The sequence below is a fragment of the Benincasa hispida genome, chromosome 10 (genome assembly GCF_027475165.1).
Source record: "Benincasa hispida cultivar pf3 chromosome 10, pf3_genome.v1.1, whole genome shotgun sequence".
Lineage (NCBI taxonomy): Eukaryota > Viridiplantae > Streptophyta > Magnoliopsida > Cucurbitales > Cucurbitaceae > Benincasa > Benincasa hispida.
Genome location: NC_143487.1, coordinates 54,235,756 through 54,250,293, shown reverse-complemented (window position 1 = coordinate 54,250,293; position 14,538 = coordinate 54,235,756). Strand labels below are relative to the sequence as shown.

The following is a 14,538-nucleotide window of genomic DNA, read 5'->3' as shown; positions in this document are numbered from 1 at the left end:
TTAATGCATGGATAATTTTCAAATGTAATCGTAACAAAAAGTCTAAATTGATTGGCTTATGAAAATTTAGGAGTTTAATTAACTCAAGTTTATAAGTTTTCTATGATATTGGTCGATTGAAATATAGAGAAAGATGTAAATAGATATACTTACAAAAGTTTAGAATTGATACAATTATTAGTTCATGAAATTAATTAATACAATCCCAAATTTTAGGGGTATAACTTGATATTTGCCCTAAATTTTATTAGCTATATCGAGCATGGATGAACTGATTAACATTGTATGTCCAACCAGATAGTTAAAAGTTCAAATCTCAACCAAAACCTATACTGAAAAAAATGCCAGTTTCTCTTATTGTTAATACTATAGAATCTTTATTAAGCTTAAAAGACAAAATTGATTAAATTTTAACAATTCTATTATCCAGAGGGTTTGATTGTAAAATTCATTAATTAATGGTTGGTCTGTCCATGGCTTAGTTTAAAGAATGATTTGATTATAGTTCTAGAATGTTGTTCAACTCTACATCTAAATGTACAAATCATCATTTACAATAAAACGAAACTAGAGCGAAAAGTTTGTTCATCCCGTAGTACTAGAAGCTTTTCCATTTGCCAACACAAGAAAAAGAAAAAGTGACATATATAATATAATAGATTGAGACGAGACAAGAAAAAAAATTAAAATATCATTTTAGTCATTGTATTTTGAAATTTGTTCAATTTTAGCATTGTACTTTCAAATATCCCATCTTAATCTATATATTTTTTATATATCTTAAATTTAATCTCTCAAAATTGATTTTTTTTTTGGAATTAACTAAATAATAATTATATTTTTCATGCAAAGAAATATAATGTGAAAATATTTTCAAAATTCAAAATGAAAATGCTCATAAATAACAAAAAGTTTTTGAAAAAAAATCAATAAATAAGCAAATAGTAACAACTAAATTTAAGATTTCTAATAACCAAATCGAACAAACTTTAAAAGTATTAAGACGAAAATAGATTTAAACCTAAAAAATTGTCTTCAAAGGGCCCAAGAGGCAGAGCATTTATTCAGATGGTAAAAGGGTGTGGGAACATGTGTTTCTTTTCTTATTTTTTTGTTCACTGTTATTCATATTCTTCTGTCAGCCAAACACTGCATACTTTATTAAAAACTTTCTCTTTCTCTCTCTCTTTCCAGGAACATTTGAAGAAATAAACTCAAAATCAAATACAAAACACTCTGTAGTCTGTAACCACCATATCTTTCAGCAGTTCATTTCAATAATGTTCAATCCTACATGTGAATCCCTAACCACTCATTTGTTTTTACTTTCTCTCTCTAATCTCTCTCTTATGTCCCAAGAGAAATGGACATAATCTTCTCTGTCCCAGATTCAGAACATACTTTACACCATCTGTAAGACAATAAAAGAAACCAAAAACAACTTTAGAAGAGAAAAAATATAGTTTCCTAAAAGAAAATTTTACAGTAACTTTGTCTGAGCTCATTCTTCAGAAATTCATCATGTCATGTTTCATTTAGTCTTCTCTACAAATACAACGCACAACTCAAAGTGATTCAGAGCCTTTAATCATATAATGATGAAACTTGTTTGCTAGAAACTGAGGTGAAATCATATCTACAAAATGCAAATCATAAGACCTGAGTGAAAAAGAGCTTTAGATATTATTGTCATGATCATTCATCATAAGAAACATGGAAGCTGGTGGTGCAGCCTGACGCCTCAACGTCCTCAGCCCCACAACAGTCGTAGAATTTGGCAGCATACGGCGGGTCATCGGGTCCCAATTCATAGTACCTTGAATTAATCAACTGAAAAAATAAGACTGCAAAACCAAGAGAGTGAATTCAATGGTAAAAAGAAAAAGAAGCATTCATTCATTCAACGTTTGTTACTGTGCACTTCCTTATCGATATCAATACTGTTTTTTAAATATATACATTCTAGAAAATATATTCATGTTCAACAACCTATGGAGTTGGAAAGATTCGAATCTCTAACTTACTGGTTAAGGACATAGGCCCATAAATATAAATATTATAAAATGGGATTTGGAACTTCCATGAGCAATCTGCCAACCAAGAAATTCCTACCAACTTTAAAAAGAGAGATGAGACGAGGAGTAAAAGACAAATGAGGACAGAAACGTCACTTGTGAAGGAATCCCACACTGTTCCAGTCCACTATTTCACACAAAGCTTTTTCTTTTTTTCTTTCCCCCCCCCCTCTCTCTGTGGGGGAGGACTCTGATCCCTTTACAAACTGGATTGAATCATAAAATTGATACGTTTTAAATTTAAATCAAGACAAATATATATATAGATCTAATAAAATAAAAGAGGCAACCCAAATGAATTGGACTTGGAATAGTTTTCCAAAATTTTAACTAGATCCAATCACATTTGTCTAAGTGCATCTTAAAACGATTATAATACTTCATCAAACAGAATCATCAAGCTATAATTTGTTCAATGTGTCTTTCAAACAAGTTTGACTAAATAGAAGTTAATTTTCACACCAGACATAGTTTCAGCGGATTTCACATCCATCATTATATCAAATTCAGAGTTATTCTATAACTCCAAACCAATGCAAGCTCAAACATGTGGTGATTTCCATCCCCACCACTCCTTATTGTCACTAGTGTGATTAAGCTTAGTGACATCTTTCAACCACAGAAATGAGAATCAACTCATGCAATCATGTCATGCCAATTTTTGTGCATCTTGCTGACTTGGTATTCTAGGGGGAAACCAGCTTCCATGACTCATCCATCTATACTTTAATAATGGAAGCATAAAATAACTAAACTATTTATTTGATGTTTAACAAATTATAGGCAAATAGTTCCTAGTTCTTTCTAAATTGTCAACAGCGCCTCTTGCAAGCAGTCAGTTCAGTACACAAATCATGGTGTATACAGAAGGTAGACTTTAAACAGATTGTTGTTCTGTTTCTGAAAAAACAACCATGACAAAAGAAGGAAACTAACAAGCGACTCTACTCCAAAGCCCACTATCTACTAGTGCAGCAAAATTCCACCATATTAATACAAACAATTCATAGCAACAAATTTAGGGCATGTTTGGTAGACAGCTCAGATTCTTGTTTTCAGTGTATCCAGATTTTGATTTCAAGATTTTAAAATGCAAAATTATATTAAAAATGATAAAAGCAATAACAATATAATATTTCATGTTATAGACTCAATTATTTTGTTAGATTATAATATGTAATATTTTGCATATTATATATTATATGATGGTATAAAAGTAGTGATTTATATTCAACCTAGTGTGTAGTGTGTCTAAATATATTTCCAAATACATTTTGGAAAATTATTAAGTTGGAATTTAATTTATGAATCTGCTACCAAACACATATCTGAAAACATGAAATACAACTTTGTTTTCTTTGAATTCTTTGTTTTCAAAATTATGTTTTCAGATTGCCTACCAAACATGCTCTTAAAATTTTAAAATTTTCTAAGAAATGAACATTTCAATTTATCTATTATTAATTTACTTGTAAGTTTAGCCTAAACACAATTAATGACGTGCTTCGACCCACATTTATCTGACATTCACAAAAAAAGACGTAGAATATCTGAATGGCTTTATCCGTGCATCACATCATCCGCAATGAAAGACATAAGTTGGATTTTTTTTCCTTCATGAATGCAAGTGTTTAAACCAGTTTATGAACAGAGTTCCACAATACTCAGTATTCAGAACCATCCAGGCCACGTGAGATACTTAAATTTGGTTGGTTCACTATTTACCTCTTTAACCATCAAGTCCCAATCAACTCAGGTAGTGTGTGGTGGCATAGATAATATCTTTGATTAATCAATGTAATGTCCAACAATAATCTAATAGAATCCAAATATATTGAACTATAAGGGGCCATTTGGGCTTCCAACTTCAATTAGGTGAAGTGGGCTATACTGTTTGGACTTCCAATTGTAATAGTTGGTATTTCCAACTATTATAACTCACAATTAATTACAGTATTATTACTTCAAATCCCTCTTTGCTACAGTATTTACTATTTCCTACTCATCCTCTCTCCTCATTAACCAGACTAAAATAGTCTACATCCCAAATACAAACTTGTTGAAATACATTAAATTAGCCCTAAGGGCATTTTTGTCTTTTTACTATATTTGCTAAATTAGGGTTTCACATTATTCTATTTATATCTGAGGTTGGGTCTATTGTAAACAAGACATAAAAATAATAAGTTCTTTTCTACCGTGGTTTTTCTTCCCTGAATTAGGATTTTCCACGTAAACTCCTTGTGTCGTCTTCTTTCCCTATTTCAATATGATATCAGAGCAAGGTGATGAAACCCTAGCCCCGGTAGAAGAAACTCAGTCACCAAACTTGATAGGTGAAGGTACGCTGACTAATGAGGCTGTGATTCAAGCAGCGGTTGACCGCTATCTCCGAACCATCATTCCAGGTGGTTCAGCCGAACAGATCCAGCTGGCGAGCCGAACAGCAGGTGGTGGGATTGCTCCAGCTGGCGCGCCGATTAGCTTCCAGTCTCAGTCGTTCCAACTGAACACCATCGATCGGATCTTTCCAGCCGAACAGCAGGTGGTGGTGGAAGGTCACGCCGTCCAGCCGGCGCACGCGATCGGGTCACAACCGATCGGACCCTCAACTTCGCACACAACCGTCTCAGCCTCGCACATTCTCCAGCCGGCGCACGCGATCGATCTACAGCCGGTAGGTATCTCGGCGTCGCACAGAATCGGAGCTACACCAGACGGTCATGGGCTTGCTTCAGCTGCCGGGTCGGGTCAGAACGGCGCGATTTCTTCCGCTTCATAGCAGATCGCCGAGTCGTTTATTCGTTACCCACCATCACAGCCGTCTGGGAGCAGCGCCGGTCACGGGTTGCCGAACTTTGCCGCTGGTGGACTTTCGACAGTAGCTTCTTCACAGTATCATGGTGGACAGCCTCTTCCTCATGTATATCCAGTTCAGCCCCAGTTTCGAATGGGTGAGTCCATTGAAGAAAATCCCATGGTATTTAGACAGAAAAACTCCAGATCTGAATCTCATGGGGAACTCTAACAACAATTAACTAGTCTTCAGCAACAGATGGTCGCCCTGGGAGCCCGATTGAATGGCCATGATTCTTCCCCGATGTATTCAGAAAATCCAGTATCAATGTTTCCTACTCCAACTTCTAATCTTTTATCTGGAACAATTGGAAATTCTACAGGAATGATCACGGGAGAGAAGTTGAATGGACAAAATTACTTCTCTTGGTCCCAAACCATTAAAATGGTTCTTGAGGGACGCCATAAGTTTGGATATTTAACTGGAGAGATACCACGACCGAATCCTGGGGATCCTCAAGAGCATGTCTGGAAGGCAGAGGATTCTTTGCTCCGCTCAATGTTAATTAGTAGTATGGAACCACAAATCGGAAAACCCTTACTTTATTCAGCCACTGCCCGAGATATTTGGGATGCAGTCCGAAGGTTATATTCGAGGCGTCAGAACGCATCCCGCCTGTATACTCTACGTAAACAGGTTCACGAATGCAAACAAGGGAGCATGGATGTAACGTCATACTTCAGCAAGATGTCATTGTTATGGCAAGAAATGGATCTATGTCGGGAGATCATCTAGACCTGCCCACAAGATGGAATTCAATACTCCAAGATAGAAGAGGTTGAGCGTGTGTATGATTTTCTTGCCGGGCTACACCCCAAATTTGATACAGTTCGCAGTAGAATACTAGGGCAGAAACCAATTCCGTCTCTCATGGAGGTATGTTCAAAAGTTAGATTGGAAGAAGATAGATCGAGTGCAATGAACGGGCCAAGTGTTACCACTGTAGAGTCAGCTGCCTTCGGGGTGAAGTCCGCTGGAGCTGATGGTGACAAGAAGAATAGTAAAACACCCCTAGTTTGTGAGCATTGTAAAAAACAGTGGCATACGAAGGATCAGTGCTGGAAATTGCATGGTCGCCCTCCAAATGGTAAACGTCGCCCTCCGAATGACAAGTCGAAATCTGGGCGTGCTCTAGTGGGTGAATCAGTTGAGGGGGCTGCACAACCTCAGACACAGCTTCCAGTGACTAATCCTGGTGATTCAGATACCGTAGGAATCGGAACAGTTGCTCAATCAGGTAACCCTCAATCCTTTAGTTTCCTTGCTGAGGGGAATGAGTTATGGATTCTAGATTCAGGAGCAACCGATCACTTGACTGGTTCATCCGATCAGTTTCTCTCATACTATCCAAGTGCTGGAAATGAGAGGATTCGAATTGCAGATGGGTTTTTCGTTCCTGTTGCTGGAAAAGGCAGACTGTCACCATTTCAAGGATTAACTCTGCAAAATGTCTTACATGTGCCCAAAATTTCTTACAATTTATTATCAATAAGCAAAATAACAAAAGATTTGAACTGTAGAGTTGTCTCCTCACCAGATACTGCTTTGTTTCAGGACTTGAGCTCGGGGAGGACGATTGGCACTGCCCGATATGACAGAGGCCTATATTTCCTTTCTACAGATGCTTCCTCCAAAAGCTTGTTTAGGACTAGTCTTTTATCTTCGTTTGCTATATCTGAAACAGATTATTTATTGTGGCATTTTCGTCTTGGACATCCTAGTTTTCAATATATGCGGTATTTGTTTCCTCATTTATTCCATAATGTGAATGTTTCTTCATTATCTTGTGATGTCTGTATACGTGCTAAACAACCCCGCGTGTCATTTGTTTCTCAGCCCTATAAGCCTACCCAGCCTTTCCACCTGGTCCACAGTGATGTTTGGGGTCCCTCGAGCATTGCTACCCTGTCTGGTAAACGGTGGTTTGTAACTTTCATTGATACCTGACTTACATGGGTATATCTCCTTGCTGATAAGTCCGAGGTTTTATCTACCTTCAAACAGTTCTATACCACTGTATTAACACAGTTTAACACAAAGATTGTCATTCTCCGAAGTGACAATGGTCGTGAGTTTGTCAACCACACCTTCCAGGAATTCCTAGTGTCAAAAGGGATCATCCATCAAAACTCGCGTGCATATACTCCACAACAAAATGGGGTAGCTGAACGAAAAAATCGCCATCTCATTGAAGTTGCTCGTTCCTTGATAATTCCAGCGTCTCTTCCTTCGTACCTGTGGGGAGATGCGATTCTTACCGCAGCTCATCTAATTAATAAAATGCCTTCACGAGTTCTAAAGTTTCAAACCCCTCTTGAGTGCTTCAAAGAGTCCTATCAGTCTACCCGTCTTATTCCTGAGGTTCCTCTTCGTGTGTTCGGGTGTACAGCCTTTGTTCATACTCATGGTCCACACCGGACTAAGTTTGCTCCACGAGCTAAAACATGTGTGTTTGTCGGGTATCCCCTTCATCAGCGTGGCTATCAATGCTTCCATCCATCTTCCAGAAAATATTTTGTCACTATGGATGTCACGTTTCTTGAAGACAAACCATTCTTTCCCGTTAGTCATCTTCAGGGGGAGACCACAAATGAAGAGACTAACAATTCCACATACTCCATACCCATTAGCCTCAACCTTGAGCCTAGTCCGAATATTCCTGAACCTGAGCTTAGTCCCAATATTCTTGGACCTAGTCTACCTAGTCTTGAACCTAATTCTGCTCCTGTTGTTCTCGTGTCGGTTCTTCCTACTAAACAAGTGCCCTGGATAACATATTATAGGAGGAATCTCAGAAAGGAAATTCAGGAAACCTCTGGTGTTCCATTGGAAAGTGTCCAAGCGTCGAAACCAGCACGAGTTCAAGATCCCGTTGTTTCAAAGGAGAGTCTTGAAGAAAAGTCTGGGAACATAGATTATGACGAAATGAGCTCAGAGAAGGTTGAAATTTCAGGAAGGGATGAGATGCTGAAAGATCCTCAAGAGGATGCAGAATTGGCTCAAAAGTCCGATACTATAGAGGGGCAGACGAAAACTGACAACTATGATACCACTCTGGATTTGCCAATTGCTCTGAGAAAGGGAACCAGGTCATGTACAAAATACCCTTTGCATAGCTTTCTGACCTATAGTAACTTATCTCCTGTTTTTAAGGCTTTTACTACTCAGCTAGATGCTCTAACAATACCTACCAGTATACATGCGGCCATGGAAGTTCCCGAATGGAAAGCAGCAGTAATGGAGGAAATGAGAGCTCTTGAGGCAAATAAGACTTGGGAGTTAGTAGCTCTCCCTAGAGGTCACAAAACAGTTGGTTGCAAATGGGTGTTCACAGTGAAGTATAAGTCTGACAGAACACTTGAGAGGTATAAAGCCAGGTTAGTTGCTAAAGGATTCACTCAGACGTATGGGATTGATTATTCAGAAACTTTTTCCCCAGTGGCTAAGTTAAACATGATTCATGTTCTTCTGTCTGTCACCGTGAATAAAGATTGGCCCCTACATCAACTAGATGTAAAGAACGCATTCCTAAATGGTGAGTTGGAAGAGGAAGTTTATATGAGTCCACCTCTAGGTTTTGAAGCTAAGTTTGGGAATCATGTTTGCAAACTCAGGAAGTCTTTATATGGGTTGAAGCAGTCTCCTAGGGCGTGGTTTGACAGGTTCACCGTGTTTGTTAAGTCCCAAGGGTTTGTTCAGGGGCATTCTGATCATACCTTGTTTACCAAAAAATCACCCTTAGGAAAGATTGCTGTGTTGGTAGTGTATGTTGATGACATCATCCTATCAGGGGATGATACGGCAAAAATTGCTAAGCTAAAACAAAGGATGGCAAGTGAATTTGAAATTAAGGATCTTTGTAGTTTAAGGTATTTTCTAGGGATGGAAGTGGCAAGATCAAAAGTAGGAATATCTGTTTCTCAGCAGAAGTACACTATGGACTTGTTAAAAGAAACAGGAATGACCGGATGCAAACCTATTGACACTCCTATTGAGGTCAATAGCAAACTGAAAAGTGTTTCGGAAGGAGTTCCTGTGAATAAGGAGAGGTATCAACGCCTAGTAGGAAAACTGATTTACTTGTCTCATACTAGGCCCGACATCTCCTATGCTGTGAGTGTAGTAAGTCAATTCATGCAGAGTCCATATGAGGAGCACATGGAAGCTGTGACTCGAATTTTGAGATATTTAAAGTCCACCCCTGGGAAGGGCTTGGTATTCAGGAAACATGACACACGAAGCATCGAGGCATATACTGACTCAGATTGGGCCGGATCTGTGACGGATAGAAGGTCAACCTCAGGGTACTGTACCTTTGTATGGGGAAATTTGGTAACTTGGCGGAGTAAAAAACAAGGTGTAGTGGCCAGAAGTAGTACTGAGGCAGAGTATAGAGCTATGAATCTGGGAGTGTGTGAAGAAATCTGGTTGCAGAAAGTTTTATCTGATCTTCACGAGAGTAGTCCTGGGCCTATGAAGTTGTATTGTGATAATAAGGCTGTCATCAGTATTGCGAATAATCCCGTACAACATGATAGAACCAAACATGTTGAAATTGATAGGCACTTTATTAAAGAAAAGTTAGACCGCAGAGCTATTTGTATTCCCTATGTACCTTCAGTCCAACAGATTGTTGATGTTTTTACGAAAAGGTTATCGAGACAGACGTTTGAAGCTTGTATTAGCAAGTTGGGTCTTGCCGATATCTATGCCCCAACTTGAGGGGGAGTGTTGAAATACATTAAATTAGCCCTAAGGGCATTTTTGTCTTTTTACTATATTTGCTAAATTAGGGTTTCACATTATTCTATTTATATCTGAGGTTGGGTCTATTGTAAACAAGACATAAAAATAATAAGTTCTTTTCTACCGTGGTTTTTCTTCCCTGAATTAGGGTTTTCCACGTAAACTCCTTGTGTCGTCTTCTTTCCCTATTTCAATAAAACTATTAGAACCACACTATAATAACCAACTCAGAGCTTCAAATACCCCCTAAAAAATTAACGGAAATACAAAGTAAACCAAGTATTTGAGGTATTTGGACCCTCCCAATCTTGAGATACTCTCAAGCCTTAGTTCATTTCACAAAAACATTTGTTACCTTCCTGCTTCCCTACTCACTATATTTATAACCAAACTTCCCTTACAAACTCCTTAACTAATTGCTAATATGCCCTTAATACTCTAATTATTTCCCAATAGCATTCCTATCATAATCCAATCTCAATATGTTCACTGAAGTTGTAAACTATGGTCGACAATCTACAACCTTCCATGGGAAAAGAACACATGAATTTTGAACCTTTAAAATCTCATTCTCAACTAAATGGATCTGGAAAATTTGAAGGCCCAACTAATAATGTGATAGTTACAATGTAATTTATCAAAATATTCATATTTCTCCCGAGACAAAAAGCAAATTGATGATAATAGAATATTTTGTTCCAGCTTTTCATTCTTGAAGCATCATATTCTCTTTTAACAAAACAAGGGACCCACTGAGCATTGCTCAATCGGTTTGGGCATATACCTTGACTAGAAAATCAAAGGTTTAATTTCCCTCCCAAATGTTGTTGAACTCAAAACAAATAAAATACAATAATTAATTGATTAAAAAAAATAAAGGGACTGACTCACCAACACATTGCTTTGTAATCAACCATGTAGTGATCCAAAATCAGAATGAGTATTAACATCAATTTGTATAGATAAGTGAATGAAAACACAAACAACTTGAAACTAAAAGTCTAAAACATATAATATGTAACAGCCCTTCCCCTTTCTTACAATGTTCCTCAAGTGGTAGATGATTTGTCTAAGTGCCTCGCGTTTAGAGTAGTTGCCATTGAGCAACTTCACCCCACTTCTGGAGGTAGCCAGTTGACATTTTTTTTTAAAGATAAAAAAACATTTCAATGAATAAATGTAACAGAGGGGGAAACATAGAGATTTCCAATTGAGCACATTTAACAATGAGGAACTAGCCAGCCGATTTAAATATCCAAAATGATAAATGAAGTTGCATTGCATACATGGAAAACCAAACTTGTCCTATCTGACAACTAAATTCAACCATTCAAAGCAACCATGAATTACACAATAATAAGTACTATTCTATTTTGTAAACAAAACTTCTATTTTGGCAATAATAAGTACTATTCATAGGTCCATAAAAGAGCTATTTTTTCCAACCTAAATCATGTTAATTTCTAGGGAATTTCATGGTTAAATGTGCTCAATGCAGTAAATCAAGCTCAAGAGGCCTTTGAGTCGATTCAAGGTGATCTTGGGATTAAACGAACCAAAGTAGAGTATTTTAAGGTTAATTCAAGGAACCGTGCTTAAAGTAATGCAAAAACCTGCAAACAAGTGTCTCAACGATACACGATGCTAGGATGAACATTGCAAACTAGAAGCACAACGGTAGCGTTGCAATGCTCTCAAGAGATCAGGACAAGCAAGTGTTGAGTAACACTAGTGCATTGGCTTTTTAGCTGCTAGCGTCGCTTGGAGTATAATAGATCCTTTCACTTTTTAGAAAATGGAGGAAATTTTTTAATTTTCGGCCACCTTGTATATTCTTCGTTCTTTACTTTTCTTACTTTTAGATTGGATTTTTGGTATGTAATCGCATTCGACTCAATCGTTGAATAGATTATTATTGGTTTTCCACTTTCTGTGGTTTCACCCAATCCACTGTTAAACACTACAACTATTTAGCTTTAAATCAATATTCTATAAACTTCATTTGGATGTGGGTTTTCGTGACAAAAACCTTCACATCAATTTAGGAGTTAGTATGTAATCGCATTAGTGGTAATGACAATTATACCCTAAACTTTAGGAGTTGTATGATTAAAACTCCAAAATAATAAATGTGTCAATAGAAACTCATCTTTTATTTCTGAATCAATTTAGACCATCTATTAGTGATTGATAACTATTTTCACTCGATTCTATTTAAAATCAACGAACAAAATTACTTTTCTCCAAAGTTTTACCAAAGTATCCAAAAAAAATGACATAATTCTTCTTAACTAAGTCCAAAAAATAGAAGATGACGAGAAAATGAAAAGTCACCCATATTAATGAAAAAAAACTACTGTCCATATAATTCCTTCGTTTCTTTCGAATATTACGTTAAGTCTGATATTTGAAGAAGTCTTACACGTGTTAAATTATGCACTAACGGTTTAGAACAAAATACTAACAAAAGATCTAAACTGATTCACCTATGAAAGGTTAAGGTTTTAATTGTTACAATTACTAGTTTAGGGTTTTAAGTGATAAAATCCCCAAAGTTTAGGATTATAAACTAATTCACTATTACAGTTGATGTATAGACTTATTTGTCAAATTTATGAAAACTCTTCCACGTTATGCATGAGTGGGAATGAAGCAGTGAAGCAGATGTGTGGAAAATGTGAAGCAAAATCAGAAAAACATAAAGAAAGATGTATTTGGTTCCTTTTCTTAACTATGAATTGGTATAAGGCCAGATCATCTTTCCAATAGGACCCTCTAGTATGGTATGCCAAGTGCAAGGATATTTTATCACAAAATTAAGGTACGGAGAAGGGAATGGAGAATCTAAAAACTTCTGGATAGACCCTAATCTAAGAGATCTTCCACTTCGCAGTTTTTTTCCCCCAAACCATAGCTCCATAGTAAAGGGGCAAGTATCAATTTTACATTAATCAAAGAATGTTGGAACCACCCTCCTTGAGCTACTTAACAGAACATCACTAATATTCAGATACTCAAAGACTGTACAACGCCAACTAGCAAGATTGAACTTCTGGATAGACCCTAATCTAAAAACTTCTGGATAGACCCTAATCTAAAAACTTCTGGATAGACCCTAACCTAAGAGATCTTCCACTTCGCAGTTTTTTTCCCCAAACCATAGCTCCATAGTAGAGGGGCGTGTATCAATTTTACATTAGTCAAAGAATGCTGGAACCACCCTCCTTGAGTTACTTAACAGAACATCACTAATATTCAGATACTCAAAGACTGTACAAAGTCAACTAGCAAGATTAAAAATCGGGATAGACCCTAACCTAAAAACTTCTGGATAGACCCTAACCTAAGAGATCTTCCACTTCGCAGTTTTTTCCCCCAAACCATAGCTCCATAGTAGAGGGGCGAGTAACAATTTTACATTAATCAAAGAATGCTGGAACCACTCTCGAGTTACTTAACAGAACATCACTAATATTCAGATACTCAAAGATTGTACAAAGCCAACTAACAAGATTAAACTTCTGGATAGACCCTAACCTAAGAGATCTTCCACTTCGCAGTTTTTTTCCCCCAAACCATAGGTCCATAGTAGAGGGGCGAGTAGTCAAAGAATGCTGGAACCACCCTCCTTGAGTTACTTATCAGAACATCACTAATATTCAGGTATTCAAAGATTGTACAAAGCCAACTAGCAAGATTAATAGCCGGGAGTATTTGCAACAATCAGAAGGGGCGTATTAGCAACATAATTTAGAAAGCTGAGGCTAGGTGGAATTGGTCGAACAAACCTGATAGGAATGATATTAGAGTGTTAGAGGGATGCCAAGGGTATTATTACTCGATACCAAGTTCAAAGTGCAAACTAACTATAAATGACTATTGATTACAGGCTGCTGGGAAAATAGTCTCAATCCCCGCTGCTAATAACTAATAAGCCCCTCTATCTTCCTTGTAACTTACTTTTTGATGGTTTGGCCAATGTTTTTGTATGCTACTCACTTTTCTTTAAATAAATTAAAAAAAGAAGAAGAAGAAGAAGAAGAACTCTGCATATGCATCTTGAAGTTTCCACTTGCCTAGATAACCTGCCCTCATATCCAATGGAATCATTCTGAGGCAGAACTATCAACTCCAATAATCTAACCTCTTGGTACAAACTCGCAGTTATTAATGCAGTTGTGTTTTTCCTCTCATATAGTAATAACAGTAATAGTACAACAAAATCAAGCTCAATCAATGCTCAAAGAGACTTGTTTGAACACTAAGATTGGGCGCCAAAAACAATCAGAATGGCTCAATTGACTCAAACTAAGAAAAAAAAAATAAGAGGAATTGAAAAGGGTTGGGAGGAGGAACACGAACAAGTATGCGTTGAATATTGGATGAATGATGGAAAGGGAAGAATTTAGGTTACCTCTTTTGGTCGTCGTGACGACGACAGACGAAAAAAGAAGGATGGAAACGGCATGAAGAGGATGAATTGGAGGATGGAAGATAGGAACGATTACATCTTCGACAAAGCTTCTCCATTTCTTCACGTTTACCATTCTCGCTATGTTTCTCCATTCCACACTAATTCCTTACACCTTCGTCTTCGTCGTCCCTAATGAAATGGTAAAGCGTGAATATGTGGTATTTTTTGGCTTCTTCTTCGATAAGAGGGGGAAAAAAACATTAAAATATCCTTTTGGTCTTAGTATTAAATTTTCATCCACATATTTTCATGCAAAATCCAGTGACCATAAAAAAAATAAACAAATGTCACTAATATAAAAATAATATAAATAATAAACATATTTATTTATTTAAAAAAATATTGTTGAATAAAGAATTTTGGATCAATCACAAGTTGTCACGTCG

General features: G+C 37.0%; 1 protein-coding gene across 1 annotated transcript; it reads right to left on the bottom strand.

The window, feature by feature from the left end:
• Nucleotides 1–1,442: 1,442 nt before the first annotated feature.
• On the bottom strand, nucleotides 1,443–14,329 carry LOC120087822 (F-box only protein). The gene is made up of 2 exons (XM_039044736.2): nucleotides 14,093–14,329; nucleotides 1,443–1,816 (listed from the first exon to the last, which is right to left on the bottom strand). The coding sequence occupies exons 1-2, from the start codon at nucleotides 14,242–14,244 to the stop codon at nucleotides 1,696–1,698; spliced, it is 273 nt and encodes a 90-aa protein (XP_038900664.1). The 5' UTR covers nucleotides 14,245–14,329; the 3' UTR covers nucleotides 1,443–1,695.
• Between the last annotated feature and the right edge of the window lie 209 nt (nucleotides 14,330–14,538).

Bases quoted from the DNA above. Each gene is read 5' to 3' on its own strand.
- LOC120087822 (XM_039044736.2), bottom strand. From the start codon at position 14,244: ATGGAGAAACATAGCGAGAATGGTAAACGTGAAGAAATGGAGAAGCTT. The intron at 1,817-14,092 runs GTAACCTAAATT...GATTAATTCAAG, and splicing joins CGTCACGACGACCAAAAGAG to GTACTATGAATTGGGACCCG.